This window comes from Anarrhichthys ocellatus, unplaced genomic scaffold (assembly GCF_004355925.1).
Source record: "Anarrhichthys ocellatus isolate YVR2014 unplaced genomic scaffold, GSC_Weel_1.0 scaffold45, whole genome shotgun sequence".
NCBI lineage: Eukaryota > Metazoa > Chordata > Actinopteri > Perciformes > Anarhichadidae > Anarrhichthys > Anarrhichthys ocellatus.
The window spans coordinates 3023472-3044066 of NW_022280075.1; the positions used below are offsets into that span (position 1 = coordinate 3023472).

Sequence of the window (20595 nt, forward strand, 5' to 3'; positions counted from 1 at the left end):
TGTGTGTGTGTGTGTGTGTGTGTGTGTGTGTGTTGTCTTCTCGTACCTCTTAAAGCCACAGTTTGGATTTCATGACAGCATAAACAACAAATTCATCCATGTATTTCCTGAAAGATGCCGTTTCCTGTTTCAGTCGTCTCTTTCTATGCTATACTGAGACATAGTTGTCCACCATCTTTTTCAAATGTTGGCCTTTTAAGTATGACAAAGATTCTGTTAAATTGCGTGACTTGTTTTTTTAAATTAATGTGACAGACAGCTTACGCCCTATGAGCACCTTGAAAATCTGTGGTACGATTGCATATCGTCTTTCTTTTGTGCATTGTCTGACGGGCAGTTTGGTGTGTTTTTCAAGAGCAATATCTTTTATTTTCCCAGCCTCACCTACATTGCAAATGATGTCCTTCAATCACTTTGGCTGCAGCTAACAACAAGTACACAGAGGTCATGTTCTCAGTATCTTTTATTCCAGGAATTTGGGGGATTTTAGTGAACTGAAGAACACCTTGTGCTCAGGCCATTGTGCACACACTTTGAGCAGAACATATTTTATGACAATATTTGATTACATATACTCTGAGTTTTTTTTTTAGCTCTGTCACCTGCCCCTAGTAGTTAGGGAGACACACACACACACACACACACACACACACACACACGCTGGTTGTGAAGAACATTTAAAGGTCCTGTTCGTTGTTCCTCTTCCCTGAGCATCTGGTGAGTCACAGCATTAGCTGTCATATTGATTTTTTTTCTTTATACTTTCTCTAACCAGTTGTAAAGAAAAGGTACGCCCACCCTCCTCTCACCGCCAGTCCAAACCACCGCACAAAGTCATTGCAGCAGACGGCTGAATAATACATTGTCGAAATGATTACATAATCCAATATTACTACTTCCCAAAGTTGTTCCCAAACATTGCATTATGTAAGAGCTGAAATGCACTAATTCGATTAGGGTTTATTTTACAGTATTTTCAGTATTTCTTCACAAAGAAACAATTCCTGCTTGACGCAAAAGAAACAATGATTTTATTGCCCATACAGTGTCGACCCATTCCAAGATGCATCAGTGTCACATTTGGACAAGTTAGTACATTATCTGTCAGATACTACATTATCAGTTGACTGTAGTGGTGTGTGATGTTTCCTTAGCCAGGGTCGGGTAAAGTCTGCTCTCGAGTGAAGGGAGCGACCCCAGCCTGACACCCAGACGCTACTATTTCAGTGTTCTAGCCCTCTGGCCAAAAAGCTGTCAGCACATATTTTATCCTTTCCCTCACACAGTATATTTCCCCTCCCTCCCTCGCTTCTTGTTGGAGCTCTTGTCTCATGGTCCCCTCTACCTCTATATCCATAGCAGTGACATTAACTCAATGCAATGTGTTGCAAGGTCCTTATACTGTGTTAAAATCACTCCAGGTTTTAGGTGGAGCCACCCCAGGTGAATTGGGTAAAACAATTAACTAATAGATACGGACATGACACTTCCCCAAGTGATTACTTGCATTCAGACAATACATTTTTGTACTATAACTTTTCTGAAATTGTATGTTTAAATATGCAGTGGGCCATTATCTTGCTAATTCACAAACATTTCCAGAACAGAAACCTGAACATTGGATAAAGCCAGGTTCAAAAAACTTGTTTATGGTGTATTTTGGATGTTTTCTTAACACTAGTCTGAGAGAAGACATATTATGGAAGCAAAATTGACCAGTGCATGAAAAACAATGTTTTTGCCTGGGGTGCTTCTCATAAAATAATAATTACTTTGTTAAATCTTGTCGAATTGTCTTTTTCCACCCAGGTTCCTGTAGAGAATGCATTGTACTTACAAAGAATAATATGCATCCTGTTCCTTCACTAAACCCAGCAGCACATCGTGCTCCTTATCATTCACCTGCTGCTGCTCTTTTTCTTATTCTGCTTATTTTTTTAACAACTTTAGAAAAAAGGCTGCTTGTCACAGCTTTGTTTTTAAATTGGTCTTAAATTTAGGGCCTGGCAGCATTAAAACCTCTCACATTTGCCTTTTGGAATTGCACAGTGTACCTGATGCATAAGTAAAACTCAATCTTCTTCTCTACTTTCTGCATTACGCCAACATCATTAACTGGGCTGCCACCAGGCAGCACGGACTGACCCACCACAAAACGGCACTAGTGGAATTAAAAAACGGGAGGAAAAAAAGCCACTGATCTCGCCGTTATCAGATATATTTCTCACACACGCACAAACCCAAACTCTCACATGACCCTCCACTCTGCGGGCAAAAGCACTGATTCAAGCCGACGGAAATTCTTGGCACAGACTGCCCACTCCATTCACTGGCTGCTGTTCAGCTGTCATACTCACTCGCTGAAGTTTTCTCCCTTTTAATATTATTGTGAAGGTACTAATATGGGATGTGGCAGTCAGAGGCAGTATGTTTATCCATGGTTAACAACACGTTTTAGGTCAGATACGATGAGGCATGAAAGATGCTGCCTTTTGACAGCAGCAAAGAAGAGACATCAGGTATAAATAAGAACAGAGCGAGCTGCGGTTACATAATATACACCAATGAATCCAAAAAGTCAGGTTTAGGAACCTCCAGGGAATATCAGGGGACTGCCAGAAATAGGAGCAATTGTCATGCTTCATTATCTTTCTGCTTCCTTTGAGTTAGCTTACTCCGTCTTAAGTCATATTTAATACAGTTTGTTTCCCATAAGAGTAAGACTTAATTCTTTTTTATGAAAGGAAAGTTTAGTTGGAAGTGTGGATCCCGGAAAATATGTTGTTTATGCAATTGACTATGTAGGAGTACAAAACATTTACTTTTAATACTTTTAATATTGATTTATCAAAGGGATTAATAATTGAGTATACAACATGTATAAGCCAGGTTAAAATCCCCCCCCAGAAAATGTATTGACATTAATCATTATCTGTTTGCATTGTATAACATTAGGAAGGTTAGGAGCATTTAAGTGTATAAATATCCTTTATAGCTGTAACATAAAGGCCAAATACAAACCTGTCTCCTACTAAATGACCTTCCTTACAGCTAAACTTCTCTCTCAGGGATTACTGTTGCAGTTTTAAACAGTTTGTAACATTGTGGTTATTGTTGTGAATTAAAACGAAACAAATGTACAAAATAAAACGCTACAAAACTACTTGGTTATGTCTATACAACAAAAGTACTTGGTTTACACAGGACATGAACACTCTCCTGGAGGGGCTTCCATCAAACAGTCCGACCATCTCTCCACGGCAAACTCAATTTGTGATACGTCGAAAGCAAACCAACGACAAAATAATTCCCTCAAAACGTAATACACAATGCACTTTTGTATAAGCGGCATTTTTAGGAGACGGGGCTGGTGCATAACGCGCTGTGTACTGTGGCCAGGTAAAAAGCAAACAAAAACACTCATGCTATAGCTGTGATGTGTACAGGAACATACCAGAGTATCACACACTCTCACCCCGACACTCTCTCTCTCTCTCTCTCTCTCTCTCTCTCTCTCTCTCTCTCTTTGAGATGACTTGTTTACTGCAGCCCCGCAGAGCTCCGGCTGGGGCTGTTTGGGATGCCCGTGGGTGCTGCTGTGCAACTCTTGGAAGGCGGACGTGCGGTGAATGACAGTGCAGATGGCCTAGCGCCACCGCCGCCACCTGAACCTCCCCAAGCCTCCACACACACACACACATACAAACAGTTCCTGAGGTCAGACACGTCAAAACAACCTGCCTGCGGCCATCTCTAGTGTCAATAAGTCCCTGCAATGGTATCTTTTTCTTCTTTTTTGGCACTCTTATTTCCCTCAGCATAGATGCAGTCATCCCTGCTAATAATCTCACCCGTGTTGTTTTGAACGGAGAGACAGACTCTCTCTCTGAGACGCGCTTGGACACTGGCCTGCCACACTATCTTTTTCTCTGAGAATGTGATCTGTCCGGCATTTTTCGAGGAGTACAGTAAATCAATCCCAGAGGCATTGCATAATAGCTTGAGAGCTGTGTCCAAACACCAAAATAAGCGCACCGTCAACTGGTCTGCTCTGGCTCGCGCTGGCTATGAAAAAAATACGATCACAAGGTCCCTCTCCCGTTTCCAGGTAAACAAGAGTGTTTACGCTGAGCAGTGTTATGAAGTTGGGACACTGCCCTCGATGAAATGTTGACAGTTAGCCAGTATTTCCTGAGATAAGCAACATCTGGTCAGTAGTTGTAGTCTTATTTATATTTTGTAGCAATTGCATGTCATGGGTCTGCACTTCTGCACATCTATCTATCTATCTCTATATAGCCTACTTATTTAGAATATTCCTCTACTCTCTTGTAGCTACACTTGATTTGTATAGCACACAAGTCTCTGTGTGTCAGTTCTGTGACTATAACAACTAGATCTGTAGATCTTTGAAATGTTATTTGGAAGTCATTCCGTATAAGTCGGTCAGTCTGTCATGAGCCTGTTTTTTTTTTTTTTTTTTACTTTACAGCCAGAATAAAATAATGCAAGAGGAAATACAGAAATGAAAGTCGGTGACACTGTGAGTTAGGATACTTTATCGTGAAAGGCCTGGACTAAGCATGGTCAGTGACCTGTCATAGTGACCCACAGAGAGAAGTTAAACCAGAACTGACCTGCATGAAGCACTGAACAACACGTGGGGACTTTTAGATTAACTAACACTGCTTTGTCTATGCGACAGTAAGATGCAATAAGCTCCTGTTTGCCCGAATTTAGTATTTACAGATTCAAAAGAATTCTGAAAGAAATTCTCCAAAAAGTTTCTTATAAACATTTTCACACCCACCGTGCCCGTCTTGCATAAATGTTTGCGATGCTGTTTTCACATAGAGCCTTTAGGATTCTGCGTTAAATGCCATTAAATGCCACAGCAAGGACAAAACTTCTCCTCAAGGTCAGAGTTTGATCCAATGTCATCTTATCGTATTTGAACTCTTCCTCCACTCAGGCACTCCCTGCTTCTATCTGCATTCAACCGCTCTTTATTTTGTGAGTGCTTTGCCCATCACACAGGTTGTCGTTGTCGTCCTTGTTGCGAAATGCAGCTTTTATTGATGTAACAGGTGCTTAGCTCGACTGTGGCAGTCAAAATAACACATCTCCTCCTCTGTTTAGCTTTCAGAATGGAAGCTAAAGTTAGACGTCTTTGAGGTTTTTCTGTCACTTGATGGAAGGTGATGCCGATGCATAATGCATGAGGAGAGAGGGAAGACTTTGTCTGGCTGCTTTTTATAGACCACCAAAGCTCTGCTACTGCTCTCACAGTCTCTCTCACACACGCACACACGCATGAGCCAAACGTCTCACTCGATGCGATGTAACCTCTCACAGATCAAGAAAGCAGGAGCAGAGGCAAAACAGGAATCTAGCAAACTGGCAACATTGTCGAGAATGAAAAAAAAAATAGAAAGAAACAACAAGACGAAAGAGAAATGTTGACGTGTTATTTTCAGTTGGCAGGATCTTTTGATGCACAAACCAAAAGAGAGGCGGGGGGGGGAGAGGGGGAGAGGGAGCAGCAGGGCTGGTGTTTGTCTCAGAGATGGGCTTTAACAGAAATACTTTATACGTGTGATCTTACACGCTCTCCTTAGTCTTTGTTCCCACCGTTCCAACACTTCACTGAAAGTGTCTTTAGGTCTAGTTAAAATGAGGAAAAAAAGAGTGATCACACAAGGGGGGAACTGGGGATGTCAAATTATTTGCAGGCACTTTTTGGTTGCAGACTTTGCAAAACACCGTTTGCTGCCCTTAAAAGTGTGGAGTTATTTTCTCCTTATCCCTCTAATCCTTATTTAACCAGGCTGGTTGACTAAGAGCGCACTGTCATTTATAGTAATAACCCGGGGGGGGGGGGGGGAGGAAACTGCAGGGAGCTGCGTATATACTCGCTCCCACCAGTACCAGCACATGGTGACACACCAGAGTCACACTGGTGACTAACCATTCGTCTGCTGCATTGCTTTTAAAGGTCAAAATATTCAACTTCCATGTCTCTTGTTTTATTGGGCCTCTATATGCAAGAACGTTCTTAAGTGGCTTGTAGGAGTGATTTATTAGAACTTGCTCCGTTCACCAATTTTCATGTATTTTTAATTTTCTTTTGAGGTATGAACACAATGTACAAGTGATTGGACCTGTCATAGGAGTCATGTGCAATTAGTCTGCTGTTATCCAAGTTGTTTCACTAATAGATTGAATATTTCATTACTTTGAAGCAACTTCGAGTTTGACAATCCGATATTAATTACACTTCATAATTATGTTGACATGATCCTGTTTGAATAAATGAATATTATATTTATATATTGAATGAATAGATTATAGCCCAACATTATCACCATTCACTTATAATGGTCATTTATTCTATTGTATTACATTACAATATCAATATGGACATCTTTAAACTGCAAAACAACTTAAATTATTTCACCCTCTCCCATCGCAGACGTTTTTCGTATCAAACCATTTTTTAAATGTATTTCACGGACAATGCGACCCTCGGGTGACATGGCATTAACAGCATCGTTATTTTCCCCCCATTCCCCGGCTTTAGCAGACCCTTTAATTCCGCTGCTGACAGTGTTATAGACTTTCCATTATGGATCTCCGACAGTAGGATTTCAGTGTAGGTCATATGAGATAGGAGTCCTATGTGGAATTATCTGGCCGTTGGTTAGATAATTCTCATGAATGCGTTCTTTTACGCACATGTTGCATTCTTCATGTTAACGCTCGTCTTGACGCAGATAGTTTGGAGCGTTTGCTGAATCTGACTTGGCACGAACACTGTAAAGTTTAGATAAGAATATGAAAATATTCCTTCATGGTGTCCATTGTGTTTTCAACCAACATGTTTTACAAGTTGTGTGGCTGATAACTATCTTAGCACTCCTCCAGCAGTTCTGAATTGTTTTTCTTTCCTTTTCCTATTTGTCCGATCTTGTGATTTAGTTTAGTTAACTCGCCTACAGGAACTGCTCTCTTTGAACGGTTTGTTCTTAAGTAGGTAGCTGAGCATTTCGAATACAACGCCCTTTGAATTTGAGGTTTCTGTGTTTTGCCAAGGGGGTCTTTGATATTTTTTCTCCAGTCAAATTTGCTCCTTGCCAGTCTGGGGGATTTGAACTGCAACCTCTGGGTCATATTCTTTCTTCATTGTCACCTCTCACTGAATAAAAGGAATTTGTCAAAAGGGGAAAGCACTTCACACTGAGTGGAACTGTAGCAGAGAGGTTGAAATGGCTTTCTGAGCAACGCTGAGGGTTTTAGAGAGTGAATCCTACCTTCTAAGCTTTGGGGGAATCCGGGTATCTAACCAGGATTAGCTTGAAATAGTGACTTACTGCTCAGGAAGCACAATTAAAAGTGCCATGCATTATTCCCCTTCTATTACCCGAGAAGCCAGGCTCTTCTAGCCAAAAGTGTTTAGGTAGCAATCATGCTTGGGAGGTGATAATTAGTGCAAATGTAAATGGAACTTTTTCTTTGCTTGTGATTGTAACAAAGGAGCGGTGACACAAAAGCTGTTTCTACTGCATTGATATGAAGACTTTTTAAAGAGATTTTTAAGCAGATTCTTCTTGGGTTGGATTAAATAAAGCAGCGTAAATGAAATTATGAATATAGAACAAAATTCTTCACGCACAACTTGTTAGCATGTAAAGACATATAGACCACATATTGTCTTGTCATTCTCTCTTGTGCTCCGTCCGTCGTTTATAACTTTACAATTAGGAGTAATTAGGAGTTGACAACCTTTATTCGGGGATTCACTCTCAGAAGCGGTGCAGCATCTCTTGCACTCACGATGGTCATTAATTGAGGCTTCGCTTGCAAAATAGGTACTTAAATACCACCACTGATGTAGTCTGATGACACTTTTCTCACCTCATGTCATTAAATTCACCACTGTCCTGCAGCGCTGGCACTCCTCCATCTTGTGGCTTTTTCAGCCCTTTCACGTTTGAAAGAAGTCATCTGGAACATTAATGTAACGGGCACTTGTGTCTAAATGACAAAAAGTCATTTTCGATAAATGTCTTCCGTGTCTGAAAGGTGTTGAGAGATTTTGGATGCAACAGTCTGTTTTTTTTTTTTTTTTTCGGAGCTGATGATGGAAGTAACTAAACGGTGAGCCATCTTGCTTCTTTCTCATCTCTGTTGAGAGTTGCGCATGTGCAGTACCAATCGGGCCGGGTGTAAGGATTAGGTAGCAAGTGCATGTGTAGTTGTCCCTGTGGAGTGTGAATGAGTTGATAAATGATATGCCAACGTGATATAGGATCGGTGCAGAGACTCTCATGCTCACTGACACATTATCCAGCATTTTAAGCTGAATTAGAGGCCTTTACGATACTTGTATCAGAACAGCACTACTTTAAGTTGAATGTTATTACGACATGGGTATATTAATAAATACAAACTTCACTCAGTACATGGCATTATTGCTTCATTGTTTCAGCCTGACAGAAGCCTACTCGGGTCAGAGTCTTCATCTTAGATCTCATTCAGCATGTTGTTCTTTAAAACAAGTAGCAGGGAGAAGGGACACATGTTGGCGACTGGAAGCAAATGGGTTTATTGGTAATGTGGTCTTCAGAGACACAAAATGCACCTCGAAGCTACATGTAACGCCATTAGGAGTTTGTGCAATACATTAATTAGCGCTGTAGGTTAGGACACTTCTTGTGGACTAACTCAGACATGACTGATTGGATTTTAATGAAACTTGCAGATATCATCAATCTAACTGCTTTCAGCCAGCTGTCAAAATTGTACACATTATCAAAGCCGCACTGATCAGATATTAACGAACAGTTGAGAGAAAGTGATATATCTCTCTACCGCCAAAGGTTGAGATCAACCATTACAGGTGATATGCAGTGTTTGCTCCTGATTGGCTGAGCAAGGGACTGTGTCAATCAAGCAACGAAACATGTTTACTGTTAATTTGTTCAACGTGATTTCGTTTTTTTTTTCTCTCTCTCTCGACGGCCTCAGGGCAAATTTGGGGGTGGCAATGTTGGTGATATTATAAGTAACACAGTGAGGATGAAAGGCAGTTGCGCTCTCCCTCACCACCCTTCTGTTTCTCCTCTTTTCCTCATGCCCTGCTACTCATCTATGCTCAACACGAGTGCCTCGCCGTTTGCGTGTGTGGCTTGAATTTATATGAACGTCTCCCCGCCAGGGGACAACGGGGGCCAAGTCATTGATATGTGCGGGAGGACTCGGGATAAACAGCCCACGCCGACCGGTGTTACGGCAGCCTGCCTGATACATTTTGATTGAGCAAAGACAGAAGGGGTGGGGTGGGGGTGGGAGGGCAATGGAATTGGGGAGGCTTAAAAGCAGGGATAAAATGACAGAAAGGGAGCTTTTCTTTCACCTGCCTCTCCAGACTGCTACAAAATGGCCCCATGTAAATGTTGAAAGCCACACATGCTGCCCCAAGATACGTGTGTGTCGCTGAGCTTTGGAGGGCTTCAACAAATAGATGTCATGCCACGTTTTTTCCCCCCATCATTTTTATTTTTTTTTTTATTTCTAAACATGGGCTGTAATTTAGTTCCATCTTGATATGATCTTTCTTTTATTTTCTTACTGGTGATCCCTTTGTTTCATTGAGCACCACCACCGCTATTTCCCCTCTCAGCCACTTACTTCTCCCACCATGTCCGTGTGACATGGTCAGCCCGCTAATGGACTGGAAATTCATGTTGACAAAAGTCCCTTGCTCCTCCTCTCCTTCTCTCTCTGTCAGAAAACCAAAATAAGAGGTGGCGGCGGCACACTGCGCCACTTATGGCCACTTATGGCCACATTAGGATCAGTCACCAAAGTGTCACTGAATGGCCTCGTGCATCATTTTGCCTTTGTTCACCACGACAGGGAGTTGTGTGTGCGGCAATGGTCCTTTTCCACCCTGTGCCTTTATCCCCAAATTGATATACCATTGGTTGGGCTCTCACTTCTAGAGTGCATTATCCCAATTATACCATGGAACATTTTTAAAACTCATGTCTGTTTTTATTGACCTGTGTCTGCAGTGCTCATTGACCTGTGTTTGCTATTAACGTCACGTTACATTCTCTGTTACTGCCTTGCAATTACGCCGGGTGATTGTTACCAGCTCCTGTCTTTGTGCTTATGCTAGCTTCAAATTGTAGCCCCGTCTGTATCTTGAATATTTATTGGAATCAGTGTGCATATATTATTAAATACAGATAATGTATGAATAGAACAGATTGTTAATAGTCAGGTCTACAGTATAAATTTAGTGTTTTGTGTGTTTGCACCTGGTGCTATTCGAGAACCACAATGTTGACAGCTGCATTTACATTTTGGCAAATAACAATCTTGTCAGTTGAAATAAATAAATAAAATCAGCAGTAATGGCACATTACCACAACTTAATAATAGCTTAGAACTGACACACACTTGGCATAGCTTACAGTGCTATGCTGCCGATACACTTGAAGTATGCAACAGACACAATTTTCACTATTGTAACAAAACCAAAGTGAAAAGGACGCACCTGCATTAACGGGTCTTTCTATTAATTAAGGAAAGTGTATCAAATTAAGCATTTTGTTCGAAGATGTTTTTTAGGGTGATGTTGAAAACCTCGATGGAAGCTTTGAACATAAAAACATGCCACTGGTACAGCCCTAATTGAAACACACTGTGACTTGTTTCCTGTTTTTTTTGGAGCGAGCGGTCTGAATGCAAGTTTACAGCGGAGCGGCTTTGAGCCGGAGAGCAGAGCAGAGGGAATGAACGGCTCCGCCAGCGAGGAGCGGAAGTTCTCCCCGCCTCACTCCGCTCACATGCCCTGGTGAAATGTGCTCCAGGCACTGTGGATTTTTGATGTCCCGCCAAAAATCCCTCGTCAGAAACTCGTGTGCGTGAATGCTTCGACCGGCACAAACGCACTTGATAAAACATAGGTATTCAAAATGATGAATACACCACAGACATTTCTTAGGGGTGCTATGGTTATCCTAGCAAATAGCCCATCGCTAATGCCGCCTAGGCCAACTTCTGAGAAAGAAACACAGAATCCATTTTGGAGAGAAACGGCAAGAGTTGAGAGTATGTTCAAAAGTGTTTGTCTTTTATGCTAATCTAATAGCTAATGTGAGATATAAACAGAGTTGCAAGTCAATATCCTTGACAACTCTTTGTATTATCACCAAATGTCTCAGATGCTCACAAGATGCTCACAAGATGCTCACCACCCCTTTGCTGCTTAGGTCCGAGCTCTTTTCACAGGCCCTTCTTTCCCCAATTATCAGTTGTTTTCCTCTGACCAACAGAACTAATGAACAAACAGCCACACACACACACACACACATACCACACAGCTTTTCTTCAATTTACCACCTCGTATCAATTGCTTCCCTTAATCTTTTAGTGTTTTCTTCTCTCTATCGTAACCCCAACCATTCCTCACTCTCCAGAGCTTTCATTCACGAATGTCGTTTCAGGTTGTTTTACAGCTCCCGTCACAAATGGACGATGGAGGAAAAAAATGGAAAGATGAAAGGATAGATGAGGTTAGAGAACAACACTCAAGGCTGCTGAGGAAGAAATAGATTTTAGGCTAGGAATGAGAAAATAGAGCAATTCATGGAGCGTGGCTCTGCTTTGCTGTTCATCTTTGTTAAATAGTTTGATTACATAAAATAGTGATGTGAGCTGGGAGAGAATATCAGCATCAGTGTCAAGCAGAGTCACTTCATTTAAAGAGTAACTAGACCCCCAAACCACTTTTACACAGCCGAAAACAAACATACATGGGTATTTTAAAGTGTTATGGATTCAGTTCGGCGATATGTTAAAGCAACTTAGACCAAGCCCATTGGTTCCTGTGGTACTTTTAATGTTCTGTAACTGTAGCATGAAAGCATGGTGGAAATAGCAAGCAAGCCAGCTAACTAGCCAGCCCTTAAATCCACATTCTCTTGTCACAGCAAAGGAAAGCACATTGCTGTGATTGATATTTACACTGATTCACCAGATTTTGTAATGTGCTGTTGGCTTAATTCCGTGTACATCAAAAAGAGAGAACAGGCTTGTGCTGTGCTGCATTTGTGAAGCTAAACTGGTTACGGAAAGTGAGCCAACGATAGACGTGACTGTGGTGTATTAGCCCTGCTCATGCCGATTCTTTTTTTTTTTTTATGTTCTAGAAGCAATTTTCTTTCATTTCCAGTGTAGGGGCCAAGCCATCAGGAAGAGCGCCACGATTTGAGGCAAAGTAGTGGCCAAATGGTGGAATTACAATACGGGTCCATCAGGTCTGACTTTCCCCCATAGACGTACATTGGGATTCAGAGCGTCTCTAACTCAGCAGATGATTTTGTTTTGTTTAGGTATATAAACTTTCCTTTATTGGAAAAGGCACCATGAGGCAAATCTGAATTTTCCTTCCTCCGTTCATGTCAATGAGCCTGTGAGCGAGGCTGGGCCGACGGCTGGGAGACAGGGTTACAAGAAAGGCTAGTGCACTTGCTCTATGGACCCAAGGATGTGGAAGATCGCCAGAAGATCAGGGTCATTTTATACTTAGAAGTTGAACTTTTTTTGCTTTGTGCGCCACTGAGCGACTTTCATAGGAATGAATGGGGCGCCGCCTCAACGCTGTAGTCAGTTATTCGTCCATGTTAGAAGCTCTAAAGATTAGTCTTAATTTGCAATGAGATTTGACAGTAGTTCCACTGCCTCTGTCAAAGCCCAATCATATGGAGTCTGGATGAGTCAAAGCGCAACGAAGGTTATTTTATTTGTTGCAGTGTGTAGTATCTGTAGATCACCGTAGACTTTTCTAACAGTCTTATATTACAAGTATTGTAGAACAGCAGGTGGGGTAGCTTGGGTCTTTATTTCTCCAACTGCAGTGCTGGTTATGATATATGGCCAGCCAAGTCCAGCGGCAAAATGGGAAAAAAAGTTCTGAATTGCACGAGGCAAGCTGTTGCGGCTCAATAACCCAGGCCTATAATCGGCTCACATTTCAAACACACACACACTTGCATTCAGACAGCCCTCGGTTTGGCTGGATTTTACGAGGAAGCACACCGCACGAGGTGATCAGCATATGTTTTGTTGACATAAATTTAAAATTTATTGCCGTTGTCAAAAGTGACTGTTGGACAAAGTCGATTATTAACTGAGTAAATGGCCTGAGAGAGTTTTATGTGAACTTCCTTAATGGCTGCAGTCAGTCTGTTTCAAATCACCCTCCCTCCCTCCTTCCCTCCCTGAGCTCCCACCCACCACACACCTCTCATCATCTATTTCAGAAGCACAACATGAAAGCAGACAGTTATGATGGGATTTCAGAGTGTATGCGCGTTTGTGTGTGGAGAGGTCTAGCCGAGCTAAATCGCTGAACTGGGACGATATATTTCAGTATCCTTTTATATATCATTAAATATTGTTGGAGCTGAACTATAGTATGTGATTAGCTCTGCTTAGGCATACAAAGCATGTCGTAGTTCTGTGTATGTGTGAGCACCTTTTATCCGTCTACAATTAACTATGTTTCATAAGTGGTGAGGTTGCTTACTCTCTGTCACCAGGCCAGATGACGGGCTCACATTTGATCCTGTTGGGCCAGTTACAGTTCAATTTGGCGACTCATTGTGTGTACTTTGGCTGATTTGCTTAGAGAATCACAAATTGCACTTGAAACCTGCACTTACTTGTGAAAAGAAGCTTCATTCCCTATTGACTAAATACAGTCAAATGGCATAAGGAAGGGCGCCATTAGTGTTTCAATAGGACAAGCTTAGTCCTAAACCTTCCCTTTGATAGACTGAATTGCTGGAACAGGTGCTGTTACCATTCTGTTGAACATCAAGTAATGTGCTGTTTCAGTGGGCAGTGCTAGCTTTTGCAGTTACGGACATACACACTGCACTTTGCTCATCAACACTACATTTACGGTGAAAATACATGGCATTGCTTCCACTTCTGGTGGCCATAATAAGTCCATCCATACCTTATCAGTGCTCTGTCTGGGGGGCACAATGGTCAGATTGAGGAGGGACACAAAAGGCCTTTGAAAGGCTTTGTGCTCTGTGTGTGTTGTGTTGTGGTTTACCGCTCGCGTGTGTTTTCCCCTCATCGGAGTGAAAGTGTGTGAGTACGTCACCTGTGATCCTGATGGGGAAAAAAAAAATCCGGTTGCATTCCTTTGTCCATTTTGCTTTTAGTCAATGAATTTGTGTCGCGCCAATCACGAGGGATGCCTCAATAGACCAGGATGCAATGAAGCTGTAAGTCAATTGATATGGATTTGCCAAACTATATGAACAACGGTCTGATCATGCATTGATGCCTTATTGTTGTGCCCGCATATCTGCTTTTGGTTAAACGCTACAAACTCATATTTCCGTGCTGCAATGGCATTCTGGGAAAAGTGAAAAACTTTCATTAAAGTACATCGCATCATAGATATAACTCCTGGACTGAATGTACCATCACAGACTGATATCATGTAGTGTAAGAGTATCATTTCCATTCTCAGTTGTGTCATTCCTGTCTCTCTGTGTCACTTTCTGTCCCTGTTTTGGCTTTTCAAGTGTCTTCTTTCCCTTCTGGGTGCATTTGGCATTTATAGGGCCTTTTAATCACTCGCTGCTTGCCAGACGGCTGTCATTCTGCCTTTTAGTTTCCAGGGTCTCTCCACAAATTTGAACCACTAAAATGGCTATCACGACTTCTTCAACCCCACTTATTTTTTTCACACCTTAGTTTTTTTTTTTTTTACCACTCTTCCTGTCAGGTTTCAAGGATGTTTTGCAGCAATTAATAGTCACTAAAGTCAAACCAGACTTCATTGCTTAATAACTCCTACAGCCACCACCATAAGACCCACTATCATCTCTCTATGTCTGTCTCGGTCTCATCTCCGCTCTGTCTCTCCCTACCCCTCTCGAGGCACAAAAGAGCTGTAAATCAATTTGCATTCGACATCTGACATCAATCAGTCATGTTTTGGGAGAGTGGCACCACCTCCTCCTCTGCGGCTTTGTTGAGAGGCACTAAGATGGATGGCTGTCATCTTGCCCAAGTTGAGCAGATCTCTTATCAAGGGCATTGTTTCCCCAAGAATGCACTTGGCTGATCACTGCACCACCTGACGCATCGACGGAGACTATGAAATCCTTCTGCTTGACGTAGTCTTGATTTGCCTGTCGGAGGCATGTACTCACTCACCCGAGTATAGTATCGTACACTTATCCTGTGCAAATTGGCATTATCGTGTTTAACAATATGCAAATCCACAACAATTATTTGTATTTTTATTGATGCTCTATGGCTGATGGCAAACAACAGTATGGTGCATTAACAACCCCAACTGGTATGTTTTATATGGAGTGTGGATTGGGACTCTACCTATACCTTCACTAATATTAATAATGAATAAAATAAGAGAAAATGTGTACAAAAACTAAACAAAGTTATATTATCTCTATCAAGTTATATTGAACCCTCCGGTTCCCCCGCGGGCACTGTTAGCTCTGTCAGCACCGTTGCTGTTGTTTGCGCTGTTAGCCTGGTTAGCACTGTTAGCTTCTAGCCACCTGCTCAGGGGTCGCCACGTTGGCAGCCTTGTGGAAGCAATATATATATATATATGCTCTGAATTTTGTTTCTAGCACCTTTTCAAGATTTTTCTTTGAGTATCACATTTTGGACAGTAAAGAATAATGTTCTAAAGTGTATTTCTATCTATATTAAATATTGTATTGTTTAATCCTGTTTGGCCAAAACGTAACCTGGATATTATCATTTCCTCTCTCACTTTACTTTGAATTCTGTATCCAGAATCATGCCATTCAAACTAAAACCGTGTTAGTTTTTTACCATCTTGATTTAAACTGACCACAGCATTATTATCAGAAAGGAGGCTCTCTGTGAGACAGAGCAACAGTTTTGGAAGATTAATTGTACCAAGTCTGAAACTGCACCAACCTGACAAACAATCATTGGTATCATGGGTGTGTCTCTTTGTGAACCTTACTCAAGGCGAAGTATTTGAAGTTCTCGGGAGGCTTAAGGCACTGTGGCAGTTGTTTGGCAATTCGTGTCACCTTAATTGCTTTAGAGCACTTTCAGATATCTCTCAAGAATTATATGCTTTGTACTGAGCCGTGGGGTCTTTGAGGATTTCGTAACAGAGAGTCGTGGGGCTAGACTTTGTGTTGTCAGATGTTATTTACTAACCTAACCTTCAAGGCCTTTACCACATAACCAAATATTGAACCTTGGTCTTGTCTGACCTTGTGCGCTTACAGCCTAACGACCGTCTATTTCGTAAAAAGATAAGTCATTGCAGATCAGATTTTCCTTTAAGCTGTACATCACCTTCTAGATTAGAGAGCAGTAGTCAAAAACTGACCCATTAATGGTTCATAACACTTAAGTAGCTGCCTTGTGTGTTTGCCTGAATAAATCATTCTATTTCACTTTATGGCTCCTTACCCATCTGCAGCACTTGAGATGTAGGTGGTTGATAATGCCTCTGCTTGAATAGCATCTTGAGATTTACAGCACCAAGTCATAGTCTGGCGCTCCCTGCTGAAAACGACGTGTTGTAGTTGGGCAGCTTGTTACACTGATGGTTATTGTTATGTGCTGCTGTTGTGGCTGATGGAGTCGGGAGTTTCTCCAAATGCAAAAGGCTATTTCTTTGTTGTGCTGAAAGTCGTTAGTTAAAAAAAATGAAAGTAAAAAAAATAAATAAAAAGCCAGTTTGTTTTAAGGACACATGCATCATGCCCATTAAGCTTTGTCTGATCAAAACCGTATTTTTTAACTGAATCCAGATCTTAAAATGTTCGTTCTGCTCTTTGTCAACAGGAAGATGCACAGTGGAATGAAGACCTACGGCTGTGAGCTGTGTGGAAAGAACTTCCTGGACAGCCTCCGTCTACGGATGCATTTGCTGTCTCATTCAGGTAAAGAAATCAAACCAACCTAAAATACCACATCATCACATAGAGCGGGGCTCTATGATCACTGTTCAGCTCGCAGTACGTCCTGTTTTCATTGCAGGGTTTACTGCTGATTTTCTTCTTCTTTTTTTTTAAATAGAGCATTCATTACTACTATTACATTTAAGCATTATATGCAGAGTTTCACTACTGAATGAAATGGCAAAAGTTAAGTATATGTGATTCCAAATAAATGCGCTAAACATGCAAAAACATCAGCGCGGTCCTTTTTGAAGGGAGAAAATCTGCTTTTCTTCCAGATTTCTACTCTTATACCCTGAAGCAAGGACTGACTTCAATGTGGTTTACAACCCATTCACAGATTCAAATTGATTTATTTACTATAACATTTCACAACACAATCAGTATTGATATTAGATTTTAACATGATATATGTATTTACACTGGATGTTGCAGTTGTTGAGAGCTGAATAAAGGGATAACTTGCCTTACATGCGCTCTACAGCACTATAAATTAGGGCTGAAACAGTTCCTCGAGTAAATCAATTTCTAAAAGTCATTGTTTAAACACCGCCCCCCCCCCACAATATAACGCTAATGTTAACAGATGTTACATTATGATGATATAGCTTTGACAAAAATGATTCAATGCAATTTAAGCAATAATAAATGTTGACTTCTCTAAGAAGGAAACCTCTCAGTCGTTCAGTCTTAGTTTCTCTTTTGTATATTTACTATTGCTCCTTAATAAACCAAACACATTTTTTATCATATAACTCGATTAAGCGACAGAATAAACAGTATAATACTTGATTACTAAAATAATCGATAGCTGCAGTCCTGTTTTAAATATAATAGCTTTAAACATGTCAATGTGGAGAATACCTTGAAAACACTCTTGAGTTTAGTCCAGCCCAATAAAGCTGAGCAGCTCTGGGAAACTTAACCAAAGAGGTGCCTGCACATCATCATTCTGTCACCCTGCAGACATTAGAGGTCTTACAGGCAGTCCAAGTCCGAACACAAGACACATTGATTGGTCCAGTTTGACACAAGTACACCCGACCCCAAACATGCACACACACACACGTCCCAGCAGCCCCTGTGCTCTGAGCCTACTTAGCGCAGCACTGTTTTAATGGCATGGGCCGTCTTTTATAGGCAGCAAAGAGCTCCTCATTCCTAAGGCCCTAAGTGCAGATGGTTTATTGAGACACTGTAAAAGCCATGGGACCTCTGAGGAAACCCCTTCTGCACACAAACGCATACACACGCACACAACCCCAAATCCATGTGTTGACTTTGGCCCAGAAGTTGAGCCCTCTGTTCAGTACCCCGTATGTTTTCCAATGAAACACAGTAAGTGGTCTGAATTATCTACTTGGCATTGTTGTTGTCGGAGGTGGGGGATGCGCCCCCCCCCCTCACCGTAGGCAGAAAACGATAATTGCCAGGATCATTTGTTTGTTCGTATCCCACCAAAACTTAAACAATGACTGAGATGGATGCTGACACTCCTGCTCTGTTGTGACAAAGATGAATGACAAATTCCCGCTGTGCCAGAGAATTGTCTCAACACGCGACTCAGCATGTCAAAAACAAAAGTTTCTCTGAGGAAATATTCGCTGTTTATTTTAGAATTACGCCCCATTTCCACAGTCCCTGCTGCAAATGCACGCGCCCCTTCTCACTCAGTTGTCAAAGCAGAGAGAGAGAAAGGGGAGCTCTGTCACAGGAATATAATGGATACAGAGTGTTTTACAGAATGCGTCTCACGGTGTGTGTGTGTGTGTGTGTGTGTGTGTGTGTGCGCGCCAGCCCTTAAGCCACAGACCTGGATCTGGCTCCTATTTAGTGCAACATCATCGTGTACGACTCATTTGCAAACGTTGTCTTTAAGTCAGGAGTTATGACAAAGTGGAAGCTGAGGGTGAGTCGAGGTAATCCTGATACATGTTACCTTGTCCTGACGTGTGTGTGCAGCTCTCTGCATGCTCCAGTGGAGATTAGCCTTGAAGAGCCATGCTCTGGCTACTGACATGGATCCAAGTGAACAGCAAGCCTAAACGTCTATTTGGTGTTTTACCAATGTATTGTTTTGATAGTATTACTGAATACCCTTATTATTCAGTACCACCCCTTTTCTAATGGATGTTGAAGTTATTGTAAGTTTTGGATAGTAGTAGAGTAGTGATAACGGTAAAGAATTGGAAGTATAATAGAAGCAGCTTTTAACAAATTCAGAAAAGTTAGGCTACAACCGGCCTCTTCTGCTGTTATCTGATATTTTCTACACACATTTATTGCAAAAAATGTGTAGATTTGTATATCATGTTGTGAATTATATTTCTCCTCTGACTATGAATTACCAAAATATTTTGATCACCTAATTTATGCAAATATACACTTGGGATAATGTACATTTAACAGGTATAGGTGACCATGTAACAGCCAACAGGCACAAAGTTTATACTCACTACTTACTCTCAGTGCTAAAAAAAAGAGTCGAGGACTAAAAGCTTGAAGAAGAAATGTTAGTTTTAGAAGTGGTTTCATATTTTGAGTTTTTGAAATCTGTTTTAATGTTGAGGGACGTCCATGGTTCAGTTTCCCATAGAGGAAAGGGATACGGAAGGAAAAAGGTGATGGGTTCATGGGTCATGACTTTTATTAATAGAGTTTGACAGGTGTGAAAATGATGATGAAACATATATACCGTCTTCCAGGTGGTGCTTGTGTTAGCTCAGACCACACTGAGGTAATTATTATCCGAGTAGTTTTCCAACAGAAAGTAGACCATTTCAAATTCTCCCATGATATCAACAGGTTAATGATAACTCGCAACGTGTACCCATTTATATAAGGTGAAAACTGTGTTGATAGGAGATCAAATGGAAAAAAAAAAGAACACTGAGAACTCGAGGAAGAACCACATTCTCCACCTTGAGAAAGGCAACCGAGCGGAAGATGTGGCCGGTGTATTTTTAGCTCCAGAGGCAGCAAGTGCACAAACTTTTTTTCTTTCGTTCTCTTTTTTTCTTTTTTTTCACTCTTTCCAAGCGGGGCTGTGTTGACGCACGACATCAACCTGTACTGTTACACACATCAGTGTTGATTCATAGCCGCTTTGGTCTGGCGTAAAAGGCGAGACAAGCGCTTCTGTCAAGACGGGCGACGGTTAGGGAAGAGACAGCGCTGAGGTAAAGCTTCTTTGATAGTTTTTGTTGTCTTTTTTTGTTGTTGCACTTTTTTTTTCTTTTTTCCCCCTCCTCCACCTCCACCGTTTGACTTTCAAGGCTTTTCTCGGGCTGATGCTGCGTCTCGATTTTTATCGTGTCTCTCTGTAATGACACTTCGCCGAGTCCCAAAACCCTCAACCTCAGTTCCTCCTCCCCTCCCCCTCCACCTCCATCGTCGCCTGCCATCATCCTTCAGCTCGCTTCAGAGAAGACAGAATATTGGGGAGATGAAGCGAGAGAGTGGAGAGGCTTTTTGATATGTGCAGCGTGTCGTGGATGTGGAGCGTTTCAGACGCTGCCTCCTCCCTCCTCTCTGCTTTTCTGTCTGTCTGTCTGTCTGTCTGTCTGTCTGTCTGTCT

General features: G+C 41.6%; 1 protein-coding gene across 3 annotated transcripts in view; it reads left to right on the forward strand.

Annotated features, from left to right (window-relative positions):
• The window catches only part of zbtb16a (zinc finger and BTB domain containing 16a), a 163478-nt gene that overhangs the window by 61324 nt on the left and 81559 nt on the right, over positions 1-20595 (forward strand). For all 3 annotated transcript variants that reach the window (XM_031868968.1, XM_031868966.1, XM_031868967.1), the window contains exon 3: positions 16903-17000. In XM_031868968.1, coding sequence (XP_031724828.1) covers positions 16903-17000 — 98 coding nt within the window. The remainder of the gene's footprint in view (positions 1-16902; positions 17001-20595) is intronic.